This window comes from Melanaphis sacchari, unplaced genomic scaffold (assembly GCF_002803265.2).
Source record: "Melanaphis sacchari strain LSU unplaced genomic scaffold, SCAv2.0 Contig27_pilon_pilon, whole genome shotgun sequence".
NCBI lineage: Eukaryota > Metazoa > Arthropoda > Insecta > Hemiptera > Aphididae > Melanaphis > Melanaphis sacchari.
In genome coordinates, this window is record NW_020271152.1 from 2,145,291 (window position 1) to 2,161,898 (window position 16,608).

General features: G+C 26.1%; 1 protein-coding gene across 2 annotated transcripts in view; it reads left to right on the top strand.

The window, feature by feature from the left end:
* Nucleotides 1–16,608, top strand: part of LOC112595459 (zwei Ig domain protein zig-8-like) — a 371,885-nt gene that overhangs the window by 330,175 nt on the left and 25,102 nt on the right. Inside the window, exons 3-4 of one of the 2 annotated variants that reach the window (XM_025340688.1) lie at nt 12,701–12,914; nt 14,917–14,991. In XM_025340688.1, coding sequence (XP_025196473.1) covers nt 12,701–12,914; nt 14,917–14,991 — 289 coding nt within the window. The remainder of the gene's footprint in view (nt 1–12,700; nt 12,915–14,916; nt 14,992–16,608) is intronic. The other variant, XM_025340689.1, reaches the window with a different exon arrangement.

Consider the following 16,608-nt stretch of genomic DNA (forward strand, 5'->3'; position numbering starts at 1 on the left):
TCATATGCAATATGTATAAATTTAAAGTATATTTAATAATTTAATCTTTCATAAAAAAAACATTTGCATTTAATTTTTGTAACTTTGCAATGTCTATGAAGTCACAATTTTAAATAATAACAGTTTATTTAAATAATAAAAAACGATGTTAATCCCTTTAACATAAAATGTATGTATACCTGTCACATATAAGGACAAGAAGCCAATTTTAACTTCATGGAATGAAGAACTCTACTTATTTTTTTTAAAAACTAAAATATTTTAATTTCACATATTTTTTTAATTATATAGTTGAAAAATAAATGGCGTTACTTTAGAAACAGTAATTTTTAAATAGTGGAATTGTGCCAATATGATTGAGTTTCTCAATAATATTGCATACTATATTCCATTATTTAATTATTGTTTATGATCTTATTGATACAAGCATACATATATAATAGTTGGAACTTGGAATACGTTATTTTTCTATAAACGTAAACCACAACTGTGGAGTATACATTATACAAAAATTAACATAAAAGGTTCACGGTATAATATTATTTTGGCGATCCGATGCGTAACGTGGCCTGTATGTCCCTTATTATCTTTCATATTCCAGACAAATTTATTTTTACATCGTAATAAAATGTGCCCGTTGTATAATACATACGCATCATATTATGTCAGTTTAATTTAATATTTGACGTAAATAATGTGTGTATGTATTATTGTTTCCAGTAATGATGGGTATAAATATTGTGTACTGCAGATTTAGGTACGATGAAGTTGGATAATTGTAAATAATTGGAGTAAAATATGTAGAAAAGTCATTTAAGATATTTAGTTACAATTGCAATTTGTTCTCAGTAACTTAATGTAAATTGTGTCCTATATACTATTATATATAAATAAAATATCAACATTTATTATAACATTTGTGATCTGATGATATGAGTTATTTTTTACTTCGATATAAAATATTTTATTGGCAATAAATCAGTTTTGTATATATAAAAGCAATAATATTAAATCTATTGAATTTATTATTAAAAACCAGTATACTTAACGGGAGCATATACGATCTGTAAACAATTAAAGAATATGGGTGATGTATATAAAGAATATTATTATTTTTTTATTGTGTTCAAATAGTACATTTAAAATCATGCTCCAACTACCTTACGAAGTTATATATAAAAACTAAAATATTGAAAATCTTTAAAAATGTTATTCTACAAGTTATAAAATAAAATATATTTAAATTTTAAACATGTCTTGTACACTTTGTACTGCCATACAAGTATATAAATCAAACGTTACAATTATTTAACATTGTGATTTCAGTAATTTAAATGAAACTAACGTATTTCTGTTAAAATTTCCATCTATTATTATTTATACTTTAACCATGTCTACGATTGAAATCGTAAAATCGTTTCGTGCTGTTCGACATAAAACAATTAATTACTTATATAATCGTATATTAATGGAATTTGAAAATTATGTGAAGTCAATTTCAAGTACCTAAATCATGATATATGAAGTGAATAAAGCCTTTGGATTGCGCAAGGTATATATTATTTGTGTTTCTAACCAATAGTTATATATTATATATATATATATTAAAAATATATGGATTTCAGATAAGGATTATAACTTGCATTAAAATATGCATATTAAAAAAAAAATTGAAAAATGTCACTGGTAAAAAAATAATAGGTTAGTTTTAGACTATAATTAATTAATTTAAAATAAAATAATTTTGCGATTTTGTACTTTTAAATTCGAAACGTTATCAGTAGTGTGATCTTTATTTACTGACAATTGACACTTTTAATTACCTATAAAAATTAAAAACACATATCCATAAATTTATATGATAGGTGATATTAGCTATAAACATCACTTTTAAAGTAAATTTATTTTAATTCATTTTATCCGTAAATCCATGATATAATAATTATGATATAACAATAATATTATAAACCATAATACACGAGTACCAGTATACTACAGCAAATGTTTGGATGACTATGCGCAGCAAAACATGCGCTTGACTAATTTTTCATCCATAACCATAAAAGTTTATTTTTATGTTTAATGGTTACCCGATTTTCAGCACTGGCATATAGGTTCAAATAGTCCATCGACACGTCGAAATTGGTTGAGCTATTCGACTCCATTGAAGCCATTGCAATGAGGCACACGGCTTAAGTTAGGTTAAACTTTAAACGATATCGCAGAAATACTCGGCATCGAAGAGTAAAGTCTTGTTAGTGGATTTACGAAACCATGGCTTGTCACGTTGAATTTTGTTTATCTACTTGGCTCATATAAAGCCATCAAAGCTGACGATACTTTGATCTCGACTCCATGTGTCATAACTTCAATATTTAGCGTTGAGGTGAACATTGTCGTCATTGAACCAGCGTATGGCATGATTTATGATTCATCAATTACTATATTAATTTATTGATTACACGTTAATATTTTATTATATATACATATATGAAATACATTATAACTTTTAGAATATAATTAATTATTTGAAGTAACAATGTTGAAATAATATATTTCAAACACTAGCTGATAATTTCCATTACGGAAAAATTTTCGCTGTTTTTGTATAAAGAATAAAGTTTAATTTCAATTAAAAAAAAAAAAAAAAAGAAGCTTTAAGGAATTTAAAAACTATGTAAATCGTATAGCGTAGACAAAATATAGAAAGCAGTGTCGAATCATGAAATGTATAAATTTGCGTTTTTAAAATCCAATACTATGCTAATTTCTCAATTTTTTTAAATTAGTTGGCCTAATATAGACAGATTTAAGACAAGGTTTGTAGCCTTAATTAATGTATACGTATTAAAATAAAAATGCCATTGGATCAATGTCCGTTTACGATACAAATACAATTTAATACTTAATATAACACGTTGTTTTTGTATCACTGCTGTAATATAATATCATATTATAATATAATATGTTAACATAACTTACATAATAAATACATCATTTTTAATTAAAAAATTTTTATTTTTCCGTTAGCAATATACAACGTATTTACGAATCCACAATAGCAATGTACCTTTTCGTAGAAATGTTCATAATATCAATCAGATACATAATATTATATTACACCGATTATTGTTTCATTAAATTCAGTTTTCTTTTGAACACCGAACATTAGAGATGGCCATACCTAAAAGTTATCTACCAGCTATGTAAAAATTACATAGTGGTTATTAATAAAAAATAAATCAAACTTTTGATCGAGATGAATTTCCGTATTTTCGTCTTGTTATCCTTCTGCTTTAGAATCGAGCAGTAGCTATTCGACTTATTATTATTATATAATACTGTGAGCATATAATACGTTTATCGTTCGTCGATCCTGTAACGGCTGAACAGGACCCTATTACAGCCAACAATATATATATTTCAGGGCCAAGAAAAATGTCAATATAATAATGTAATATTCAGAATTATTGACGACAGCAAAGTAATTTAATTTTTATTTTTATTTTTTTTTTTATTTTTATATTTTTATTAAATTTAGAAGGAAAACGTATATTTCCTTGGTAAATATTGATGTTGACCTACAACAGTACACCAAGAATCCCTTTTCTATGTAATACGGTTTTCAATTTAACTATATCATATAATAATATATAACAATATGAGCAATACATATATTTTGCGCGAATTTCTAAAAAAGCAATGCTATTGCGCAATGTCCATATAGTACACGTCATAATATAGCATTATGGTAGGTAGATGGTACGTATACGACGCATAACAGCGGCTGATGCTCAGAGAATGGTATATTTAAATATTCTATGCGCATGCGTTTCATACGTATTTATACTGCATACCCTGTTGATGTTCTTTAAAATATTCGATAAAAATATTATTGAAATTTACTCATTTTATCATTTTTTTTTCTTTTGTTCAGTTTGTCTGACAACACAAGCACATTAATTAAATAACAACTATGCCGGGCCTGGTAGGGAAACATAAAATTTGTTTCAGTTATCTAGAGACATAATAATATTATGAAGGAATGAGCTTAGACAACATACAATTTTAGTTACGTAGAAAAAAATCTAATTCCATCCATCAGCTCTTATATCATAAACAACAAAATATCACCAATTATAAATCGAATTAGATCACTGACCCATCTTATAAAAACTAATTACATATAGTTTTTAAAACTATTTCGACCATTGTCATTGCAATATATTAAATGTACTTTTTTTTCATTTTGCTTTTAGTTTATATGTAGCTATAATTTTATTAGAAAATGTCAACACTAACTGTTGATTTTTGAAAAAACGTGTAATCGAAAAATAAATACCAAGTTGTGTAGACACGTATTTGCTGTACATCTCGTGTCCGATTAACGAGCTAACGATTCCAAAGAGCGTTGCATTTTTTAATTATTTGTTCCGTTAACCACCAATCATCGTTTAATATAATAATATTTTACAGTTCTTATTTTTCAATTTCTCAACGACGTTGTCGAAAAAAAAAACGTTCGATAAATTATAATTTTATTGTTTTACTCGTTAGGAGCATATTCGTAAAAATGAATGATATAAATAATTTATTTGTATAAATATTTGATTAGGAAGTTATAAAAAAATTTTGTCTGTAAGTACCTGAAAGTGCAAATCACTTTGAAGTATTTACAGAAAAAAATTTCAAGAAACGATAATAGTTTTTAAAATATTGAGTGTTTTACGTTAAATACATCACCCAGTGAATAGTGCAAGACAGTGATTGGCCTATTTGTTAAAGTAGTTTATCAGTAATTCGATAGGTTGTGGGGTGATGAGATGCATTGTAATGAATAGGACGTTCTCCTGCGCGTGCAGAAACTTTGATCGTGACAGTGACTGTTTTTCTATATTATATATATTTCGCGAATGAGTGTCGTAAACTCGAGGGGAGACAATGATAAATGCGATTATGAATACGATATTTCTGCTAGCTGCTGTTGCAAAATTTCGAAAGAAAAAAAAATCTAAAAGTTTTGAATAAGTGTACCAAATACGCGTCACAAAATAAATTGTCGTATACGTGTGCCTATTATATTATATTGTATATATTTATATAAAAGATAACATATTATATTACATTCAAAAAATAAAAAAAAAATAAATAAATATAAAAACAATGGAGTTTTAAATCTTCTAAACGCACCACGAATGAAAAAACTTAATTTAGGTACATAATATTATATTGAAATATAATTAAAAATATATCTTTTTGTACTATTCATGAATATATTCACGCAAACCTGTTTAAATCAAACGAAAACAGTTCATATTTTTTGTTTATATTATATATATAATTAAAGTAATCTTATAACATTATTATATGCATACATTAGATATGTATTTCGCTTCAATTTACTGTCTAATATTGTGCAGTGTGATATGTAATAAATATTATACTTAAATATATTAAATTGAATTTTCGGAATACAAAATATTTAATAAAATACAATACCTCATATTATGGCTAATTGGATTAAAAACATTCATTTTTCTCATTTGGTATTAAGTGTTAATGATGATGCAGAATTATAATATATCATATCAAATTACACTTATTATTTATTATTATTATATAGTAGTATAACACTCGGCAGCAGACAACAGATATGTCTAAATTGACTTTTTCTCTATTTATTTTTGCTATCAATACATATTTTGTGAACGATAATTTTGTAGATAGTGACTATGGTTTTCATTTTTTTAAACTTTTCATACTTGATTTGCAGACGCTCGCGGGATGTAAGGTTATGTATGCGCAGAGTTGTTTAGTTTAAAACATTTTATTTGAAAATGTATATTTAATTTTTATCACATATTATATTCATATTTCAAATTAATTTATATTTTATGATTTTGTGCAATAAAACATATAAAACTAATTTAAATATATTATATAAGTAGTAAGTACCAATCATTTTTATTTCCAACCTTTATAAATAACACTAAATTTTAAAACAAAATATTACCAGGAATTTATAGTAAGTAATAAAGGTATTATGGGTGGTTGATAAGGAGTCCAATTCATTATCGATATTGGTGAATTCTTTATTTTTCGAAGATCCAATGCATATTTCGTACAACAGAACCAACAAACACCGTATGACATAATTCTTGCATTCTACGCATTTTGTCTTTAAATCACTTTTATCTGGTTTCTTTTCAATAGTACTTTCAAATACCTTCTTTCCTCCTTCTAGTTGACATGATTAACAACTAACTTCAGGTACTTACTACTTAATTAAATTACTTAGTTATTAATTAATTACGTGATTATTTTTAGAAAATATAATTCAAAATACAAGTAGTAAAATTAAATTATTTTTAGACCTTTTAGCAAACGGTTAATTATCAATTTATGACAGTGTTCCTAATGTTGCCTAATCAAAATGTCTCAAACTAAATTTTTAATTACATTAACTTTTTTCGATTTCAAATATTAAATATTTTTTAAATTGTTTAAAACTGTTTTAACAGCACACAAAAAAAAAACATTATATATAAATTTGTTAAAAAAAAAAAAAAAAAACGTGTTTCAAACAATAAAACATGTTTTTGGTTTTTTTTTTTTTTTAAAAAAAACATGTTTTTCCAACTCTACAGTATACATAAAATACGAAAAGTTTTCTATTCACAAAATTGTTAACAATAATGTTTAACAAGTGTTATGTTATTCTGGAGGTCACTATTGATTTTAGTTTTTAAAATAACACTATATACTATATATTATGCACGTTTATAATTCAAAATTGTTGTATAATTCGAGAAATTCTTGAGCACCAAGGACATCGATGTAGGGTAGTTAACGAAAAATGATTTTTTTTTTTAATTTAAATTATAACAAAACATCAAGATAAAAATAAAGATTTTATAAAATGATTTAAATTAGAAATGTGTGGACAGACATTTTTTAAAATGCTCATTATTTCCCTGTGTCATTTCACCACATTTTGATTACAAAATGTCGTGTGGATAATTTTTTAGAAAACTTTAATGAACCTTATTCAAAATTTAAGCAAATTATTCCTTGATTATTAAAAATTATATAATATAAGAATAATGTCCCTAAATATGGTTTAAAAAAAGTAAAAATAAATGTTCAATATCGAATCTAGTATTTATTATGCTTGGACTACTTTTAAAAATTATAATGGTCTATATATCATCCAAACACACTATTGTGAACCTATTATCTTGAACACACAACGCTACACAATTATTCACAAACTACTCGTTTGATTTTGATACACCAACATTTTCAGAAAAAATATTTATTAAATAATTTACAGTAGGTATAAAAGAAATTGTTGTGACAGAATTTTTTATCTTTACAGTACACTCCTAAAGTAATATTAAAAAATATTGCGAATTTAAAAATATAATCTATAATAGTTACATTATTGAAGAAGAAAAAAAGGTGAGCATGTTCGGTGAATCATCTTGTGTAGCTTGAATAGCTTATATAGTATTACCTATTTAATATTATGTTAATATGTTGTACTACTTCTACATTATTATTATAGTTATTATAAATTATATAGTATTTTGTGTTAAAGAGCTGCAGATTTTTTTTTTCAAAACTCCATTGAGTGATTTTTATTATTTTATAAAATTTACACTTAATATTATACAAGTTTACAACTAAAAGCCAAAACACATTAATCATAGTAGCAGTCGACTTTCACGCGTACATATATACGAGAATTTTTTTACCTAGAGCTCACATCATAAATCCATATACACTTCACGACCGATGCGCTTCTACATAAAAAAAAGGTAGTTTCTAACACTTAGTGAGTAGGAACTACCGCGGGATTTATAACATATTTTAGAAAGAATAATGTAATTCGAACAATGAATTGTTGCAAAAATTTGAAAATTTCTACTTTTTTCTCCACAGTGAAAACTTAATTTCTCGTTTTTTTTTTTTTTATTTTTTTTTTTATCTATATTATTGATAAAAATAATAACTATTGCGTCTTTTTTAACATTTAATGATAAAATTGATATAATATATGTACAATAATACCTACGCAGCAACGTGTAAACGAATTTTACAAAAAATATATTATACGTATATTCGTATATGTATACATCGTTGAGAAAAATGTCTGTAAAGCAGCTATACGAATTAAATTCTAAATTAAATTAAATTATTCTGAAAAATAATAAATAAAGATATATTAATAACAAATGAGTTTTTGAACAGTTCTCTGCAGAGTTAAACTGTTATAACTATATAGTGTTCTAAAATTTTCGATTGTCTTAAAATATTCCATTTTTGTTAATCATAAACATTGATCATTAATTATAACAGTATACGTGAAAAGTTTATACAGTAAAAATCACCACTACTAAAATCGCTAAAAACGACATACTGGTAACAACAAGTAAAACGGTAGGTTCCAGAACGAGCCAATATATGATATTACGTTAAAATAAACGTTTACAACGAGTATGGTTATAACGAGATATCGGCTACAACGAGTAAAATACATCGAATTATAGAATACATTTTCAGTTATTACCTGTGGGTTATATCTCTTTCCTATAATATACGTATATGGGTCAACTTGCTTGTTATATTTTGCTGATAATAAATAAATATTGTATCTTTTATTTTATTAATATGTATTAAACCACATTCCCACGACTGGTTTATTTGGCCAATATTTGGTACTGATGGGTACTTGCCATGTCGTCGGATCGGCATATTTGTACAATTATTTATCACTGGTGCCGTTCTCGAGGATTTTTGGTAAATGTGACACAAGTCAAAGGAACGGCCAGTATACTTGTATTACTGATCCCACGACTGGTTCGTGTAGACCAGGAAAAAACAGTAGCATGCTAACTTTGGTCCAGATCTAATGACGCCAAAGTTAATGTGTACTAATATTAAATAATATTTTATAATGAAATAATTATTTCAATGTACATTGTTATATTTTTTTTTTTTTTTTTTTTTTTTTTATAACAAAAAAAAAAACAAAAAAGTGAAAATATTAAATCATTATTAAAATATGGCCTACACCAGAGGCGTAATAATTATAATAAAACAATAGTTTAATAAAAATGCATAAATTATTTTTAAGTGCATTTTACCGGTAAAATGCATTTTTTAAGGCATATTTAGCTTTTTTTTAAAACATTTTTTAATAATTTTTAGTGCATTAAAATCCGGGCCCTAGTGATGAGTTATCAATGTATTATAAAGGGTGGTATGGTTGCAAATCCCCCACAGGACTGCCCTAAAGTACTTTTTGATACCCCCCCCCCCCCCCCATAAGATATTTTGAATTACGCCACTGGCCTCCACCACTAATATTTACTATAAACAACCAGCTGTGAGAACAGTGTACTTGATTACTTGTACAAGTGTTCAATTATTGACGTACTTGGCAAGTACGTCAGTCGCTGGAATGCGGCTTTACTTACATATAATATAATATTTTGTACTTTTGTGTTTCATATAAGTAAAATAAAATTATCTGTTTTTTTTTAGTATTTCTCGCTTATCATTTACAACGAGAACTATTTTTAACCTGACCTCGCTTTTATTATTGTCATTAAAAATCATATAGCTCTAATAAAATTAATATCAATAATTTTATTCTATTTTAAGCGTTCGTTTTTTTTTTGTTTTTCCCAAAAACGTATAGCACTTATATGCAAATAGACTAGCTGTTTCACCAATCAGAGCATAAAAGATATTTATCAATAAATAGTACCACAATGCATTGTTAATATTATAATGTTTTATTATAATATATTACGCGCATAGTGTATATTAAAATATGAAATTGACGTTCAGTCGTTCACCATCTGTCACCGTGATTGGACAATTGTAGATTAATATTGCCACATAATTATTTATCTCACGTACAATAATTTACCAATCTAGAGTGTTTCTTTTGTTTCAAATTTTAATAACGAATTATCTATTGTTCGTCTCTTTTCTCGATATCCACCGTAACATTGTCAACGTAAAATAAAAATGGATCGTTTTTTTACGATGAGTTTAGTGTTCATCAACATTTACAAATGTAAATATCCATAACGACTTAATCAAGTTTTAGATTATTGAGGTTATTGAGAATGCAATAACATTAAAGAAAATTTGTGTCATTATAATCGTTATTATAAACAGGTATATTAAAAAATATCATAAAATCGTTGTTTAATAAATATATAGTATTACTAATTTTGCTGATTATAATCATGTGTGTAAAATAAAAATCAATGTGTATAATCGGTAGAATAAAATAGAGATGTATGGTTACTAATCAGTAATCACTTATCTTATATCGTTATTTATATTATTTTTATATTGATACGAATAAATAACTTGCATAAAAATATTAATCGCATTTTTTACGATAATATAGGTTTACATTACTGCTAAAAGGTATGTATTTTAGGTACGTGTTATTAATTTAAGCGGAAACAAATAAAATTATTTCTTCGAATGGAAATAATTAATTTTTATATTATTTATAATAATAACTCTTGAGAAAATATTCAACGGAAAAATCGTGAAAATATTTCGAACATAATAACATATCATATTTTATTACTGAAAATTATATATTCTTCGTTACATTAACATTGATCGTATTTCGTTATTTGAAAAAGCTTTTTAAACAAAATAGTTATTTTATTTATGTTTCCTTACGGCGTTAATGATATGTATAAAATAGGTAAAGATAATATTATGATTATCATCATTGTTATTTGATTAAATATTATTAAAATAAGAAAATACTCAATATAGTATATAATATAATGTTTTAAATCATACACGTTGGTTGATATACAATTATTAATTCAGATTCGGCAGCGTAGCCACGGGCGGGTTTGTTAACACCAACAACCTGGAACTTTGTTTTTTTACGTTGACGGGTTGCAATGAATAATTGTTTCCTTATAATATTACATAATTTTATTATGGTTTGATCGCACGGTACAATGTAAGTAAATTATTATCAAAGTGGATATTCAAATACATTTTAACCACGATTATATTCCTTAGCATTTAATACCTGCAATTATGTTCATTTTCAACTTTTTAATCCTTTTATTATCTATTTGTCGAAAATCGCTGCTCATCGGCCGTTACAAATTTATTTTTCAACGTAATTCTTACGATAAACAGCTCCTGCCCTTACGTCTTAAAACTTCGTTCATATAATACACGTATACAAAATATATATCGTTGTACGTAGATATAGAAGCCGTACACGCAGGTCTCTTCTGATATAAATACAAAGACAAAAGAAAAAGAAAAAACGCTTAAAAAAAAAAGCTTGTCCTTTGACACTACACGTTTCTTTTTTTTTTTTCCGCCGTTGTTATTATCTCCGTAGCCACTCGTTTTAAACACTACACCATAAAAAAATCCCAGAAAAAAATAATTAAAAAAAAAGAGGGCCGGAAAACGATTTTAATTGCTCTATAACGTATACCTATAATATACGCACGCATCATAATGTATATATGGTATATATGCGTTTATAACAGCTTTCTAAGTGTCCTTTCATTTATCTACGCCGCCGGTGCAGCATATAATATAATGTAATAGGGTCGCATCTCGCGTCGCAGTCTCCGCCAATTATTTCGTGGTTTACTCGTCTTTGCTGCTGCTATAACGCAGAATTATTGTCGCTCGTTATTTCGGTCAGAGGTGTTTTCAAATAATTTCGTTATGTTATAATTTGCGGTTGGTGCTCAGATATGCGCCGAACGGATTCACTACAACTCAATGCAGCAATCTATAACCTATGTTAATTCTTAATATTTTTGTCTTTCTGGATTTTATCTATACCTGTTTTATAATTTTTACAATTTGTATTATTAGATTTCAATAAATATAATACATTATTGATGGTTGTACAAATAATTATTAAATGGTCGTGTAATTATTCATGGATAGGGAAATTAACCATACGAGTATAATATCGTACTACGACATGTCTGTCTTTGCTATTCAAATTTCTAAAACTACGACACTAACATATCTTCATTTGTCACTTAGGAGAGGGAGATGGCTGGTCATATCTTAAAATTTTAACGCATTAACTAGTGCATTATATATTTAAACTCCATCGCCGCGCACGTCATTAAAATATTGTATAAAGTACCTATACATAATATATTATACTGCAAAGTAGGCTAAATAAACAAAACAATTTGCACATTGTAATTTTTTTGTTCGTAAGACTTACCAACACCTAGTCAAAAACCTAATTTCTCCAAAAACTTTAAATTAGTTTTTAAACTCAATTCGATGCTTTCTTTAAATTAAATAATTTTAGTTGAAACGAAAAAAATAAACGAAATTTAAAACTAATAACTTTTGTTAAACTCTACTCTGAGATTTCAGATTTATATAATATTATACATTTATATTAACTCTTTAAACAATGACGTCCACTTCAAGATTTCTTTCTCTCGTTTGATCGATTATAATATATAATAATAAAGCAAACGATAACATATTATTATAATATTACAATTACCTTACTACTCTCAGACAACTTTGATAATTACCAAGTCAAACATACATAATGTATCGGCTCAATAGCTTTGAATTCCAAAATTACAATTTAAAATTTAAAAATAATTATAACGTATCATATCAATTTTTTATGTTATAGGTGTCATGGATAAGACACAGAGACATACATATACTGACAGTGGGCGCATATACATACACCAGTGACCAACGGTTCCAGGCCATTCATCACAGATCGCATTCAGACCAGTGGACGTTGCATATAAAATGGGCTCAAAAGAGAGACGCAGGCATTTACGAGTGCCAGGTGAGCACGCAACCAGTAAGAAGCATATTCGTCACACTCAACGTCGTTGGTGAGTATTTATTTTTATATTTCTTTAACTTTGACATTATTTTTCAAGGTGATTCACTAAATGTACTCACGTCCATTTTTTCCTCTTACTATGAATTTATCGAAAGTCTAAATTTTCTATTGTAATTTAATAAGCGGATTACATATAATATAAATACATTTATTTTTTTAACGTTTATATACCTAATTCGAAATTCAAACGAGTAGTTTCTTAGTTATTTAAATTGCTATACTAAAGATAATAGCTCTTAAAAATGGTTTTACGAAAATATAAAATAGATGCAATATAGGTTTTAATATTATTATACTTGGACTTTAAATTATAAATATTTATAAACTACCTAATATTAGTTACTAAAGTTTTCAAATTACCTTATTAATAAAATGCATGGGTACCCTCAAAAGAGTGACAGAGAGGACAACTTCGCTTTTAGTCTAATTTAAAAAAAAAATACAGAGCTATTCATTTTCGAAGTGAAGTTATTTATTTTTTAAATAATACCTACACACAATTCTGAAGAAATATTTTTTTGTACTATGAATCATATTGAATGTGGATTAAAGTTATCATTACTTTACTTTTATTCGTATTTTTGTAGCTAGTAATATTTTATTCTACCAATTTACTACCACCAAATACCATACACATTACAGAATGAACTATAAAATAATAAAAATTTGTATTCAATTCTTTTAATTACATATTATATATATATAAATACATGGGAGTGGTATATATTTCAAAAATCGAAATCGAAAACATTATTGACTGTTATTGGGAGTAGTATATATAAATACTATCAATAACAGCCAATAATGTTTTCGATTTCGATTTTTGAGTAAAAATTAAGACTGTCCCTCCAACATTTTCACCTATTTGTTTTTTTTTCTTGTCCCTTATTATCATGGAACTACTATCCTAAGTATACAAGGTTAAATAACTCATAAATTACTCCTTCAAATTTTGATGTATTAAAATGTTCAAAAAAATTAACTACTAAATAATTTACAGGTATTTATAGTTTTTATTTTCATAGGATACATTAAGTTTTAATACAAAAAAATTCAAGAATTTGAAATCATGGTCTTTTTTGTTTTAAAATTCCAAAAATTAAATATTTGAATAGTTACATTACCAAATAAAAATGGTATTGTCCACTGCACATGTTTAGTGAATCACTCTGTAATACAGAGTATATATATATATATATATATATATATAAGATTCTTATACTACTCTTTGAAATACAGAGTGTATCATTTATCAATAAATAGTCATTTTCTTAATGCACACTACGTAATTTTAAGTCATAAAATTACGAAGTTTTAAGAAAAAAAAAGTATTTTTACAACTTTTTTTATTGATATTGTTTTTCTAGGTTCTTACTTTTTTAAAAGACTAGAGCCACGATCCATTAATTTATTGTAGCTGTATACAAGCATTTAAATTGTAGATAGTTAAGTGGATTGGTATGGCTTATTGTACCGCATAAAATCTTGGTGCACTTTTATTCCGCACGCATTTAAACTGCATACACTAAATTAAATAAAAAATTTACTTCATTGGTTCGAAGATTTATTTTTATTGTTACATTGAAATACTCAGTTAAATTTTATGCTTTGAATATGAAAAGTAAAATATTTTTTAATCACATAAAATCATGTACATTATTGCATAAAACAAAAGTATGTTTTCATTAACACATATAAATAACTCATTGATAAAATCACCGTCAATTACGTATAATATATAATATATTCGTATTACATGCATTATGTATTATATCATAGCTATATAGTCCATATAATACACAGTTTATATTATATTTCTCTTTTTTTTTATTCGTTTCGATGATAATAATAATTGTTAGGCGTCCAACTCTTCGCCATATTAAATGGCGTGTGAAACACGGCTGTTGTTACATGATTATTGTTTATTATTACTGTTATCTTTCTTGTTACAAATACTTTTCGTCGTCGATAAATGCATACCTACATTTCAGACGATAAACCGCCACCTTCGAAGAACGACGATAGTTTACTAGATATGATGATAAGAGACGGAGACTTTACAAAAGGTTTTTATACAAATGTGTTTGCATGTGGTTTGTTGTTAACAAACGTTTGCTGAACTAACGCTAATAACACAGTTATTATTATACAAAACGTTTCGTGTAAACCTGCTCGAAACGGCCATTTGTAAGTAATTTGTTTTCGGTGATTTTACCGCGTTATAATTAGGTATAATAATATGCATTATTGAATGCTAAAAAAAAAAAAAAAACTGTGTAACTAAATTATGCGCAACACATAAAAAAACGATTAAAAACTACATTATTATTATTATTATTTCCATACTAATATAAAAACAAAACCTAATCTGGTCACTGTCGATTGAGGCGTGCGGCACTTATTTATGTCGAATATTAGCATGCAGACGATACGAGCATTAAAAACAAATTAATTTTGTTAATCTATTATTTTATAAAGGAAACAATCTCCTTAGAACGCTAAAGTAATGCGTTGTTATTTGTAATTTGAACACAATTTCACTTGTTTCATATACATTTTTGATTACATTATTTACCGTTTGGTAAAATGGATTTCTATAAGATAGATAATTTAATCAGAAAATTATCAAGATATTCAAAAGAAAAACAACTCTTATTGTACAGTAAATACTTTTAAGTACACCTACATATAATATGTTCAATATCCCACTACATAAATACAATGTTTTCGGTTTTACCGTTCAATCTTTTAAAATTAAAAAATGACGTCAACGAATGGTAAAGATAACATATTTTGCGTTTAGAGAACGAAGGATTTAAAAGTTTTCTTTTAACTTATACAATAGACAATTCATTTAAGATTAAAAATTATAGAATGGTTACTTTTAATTTAAACACTTAACTCAGAACTGATGTCACACAAAATCACTATTTAATATTTTGACACATTGCAACTCGCAGAATTCTTAAGATTTTCAGACACCGAATACGCCCTTAAAAACCCTAAAAGCAAACTAGGTTTTTGATTTCACATGAGATCATTTTCAATGTCTGCACCGAAAACTCTGACGCAAACTTTATGTATAGTTCTATAATTGTATTATATTTGTCCGAAAAATATCTCCGAAATATTCAATTATTTCATCTCTCAACTCAAAATCTAAAATAATATTAGTACAGCACTGTAATTAAATATGTACGTTCTATAAAACACAATACGCAGTTCATTGAATTTGACGTTGTAATATGCCACATATACGTATCAAATATTAAGGAATATTTTGCCATTTTACATACATAAACTTCTCTCTATGTACAGCAACATAACGTTATAAAAATTACAAATTCACATAAATATTTTCTTGAAATTTGTTTATATAATTTTGAATAATAAATACATCTTTATTTAAATAAAACAATATTCAATTTCAATAACTTTTTCGGGCAAATACGCCATAAGTATATTAAACACTTATAAACAATTTGTAATAAATTTTAAACACTTGGTAAAATTATTTATATATTTTATTATTTATTTTTCCTGTAAATTAAATTATAATCTATAGACAGTTAGACTAAAACCTAGATGTTACTCAATGATTTTGATTTCACGAAAACCATTTTATAAGGGTGGCCGACTTCAAAATGTTCAAATACCGTATAATCATAACCTTTAGGTAATTC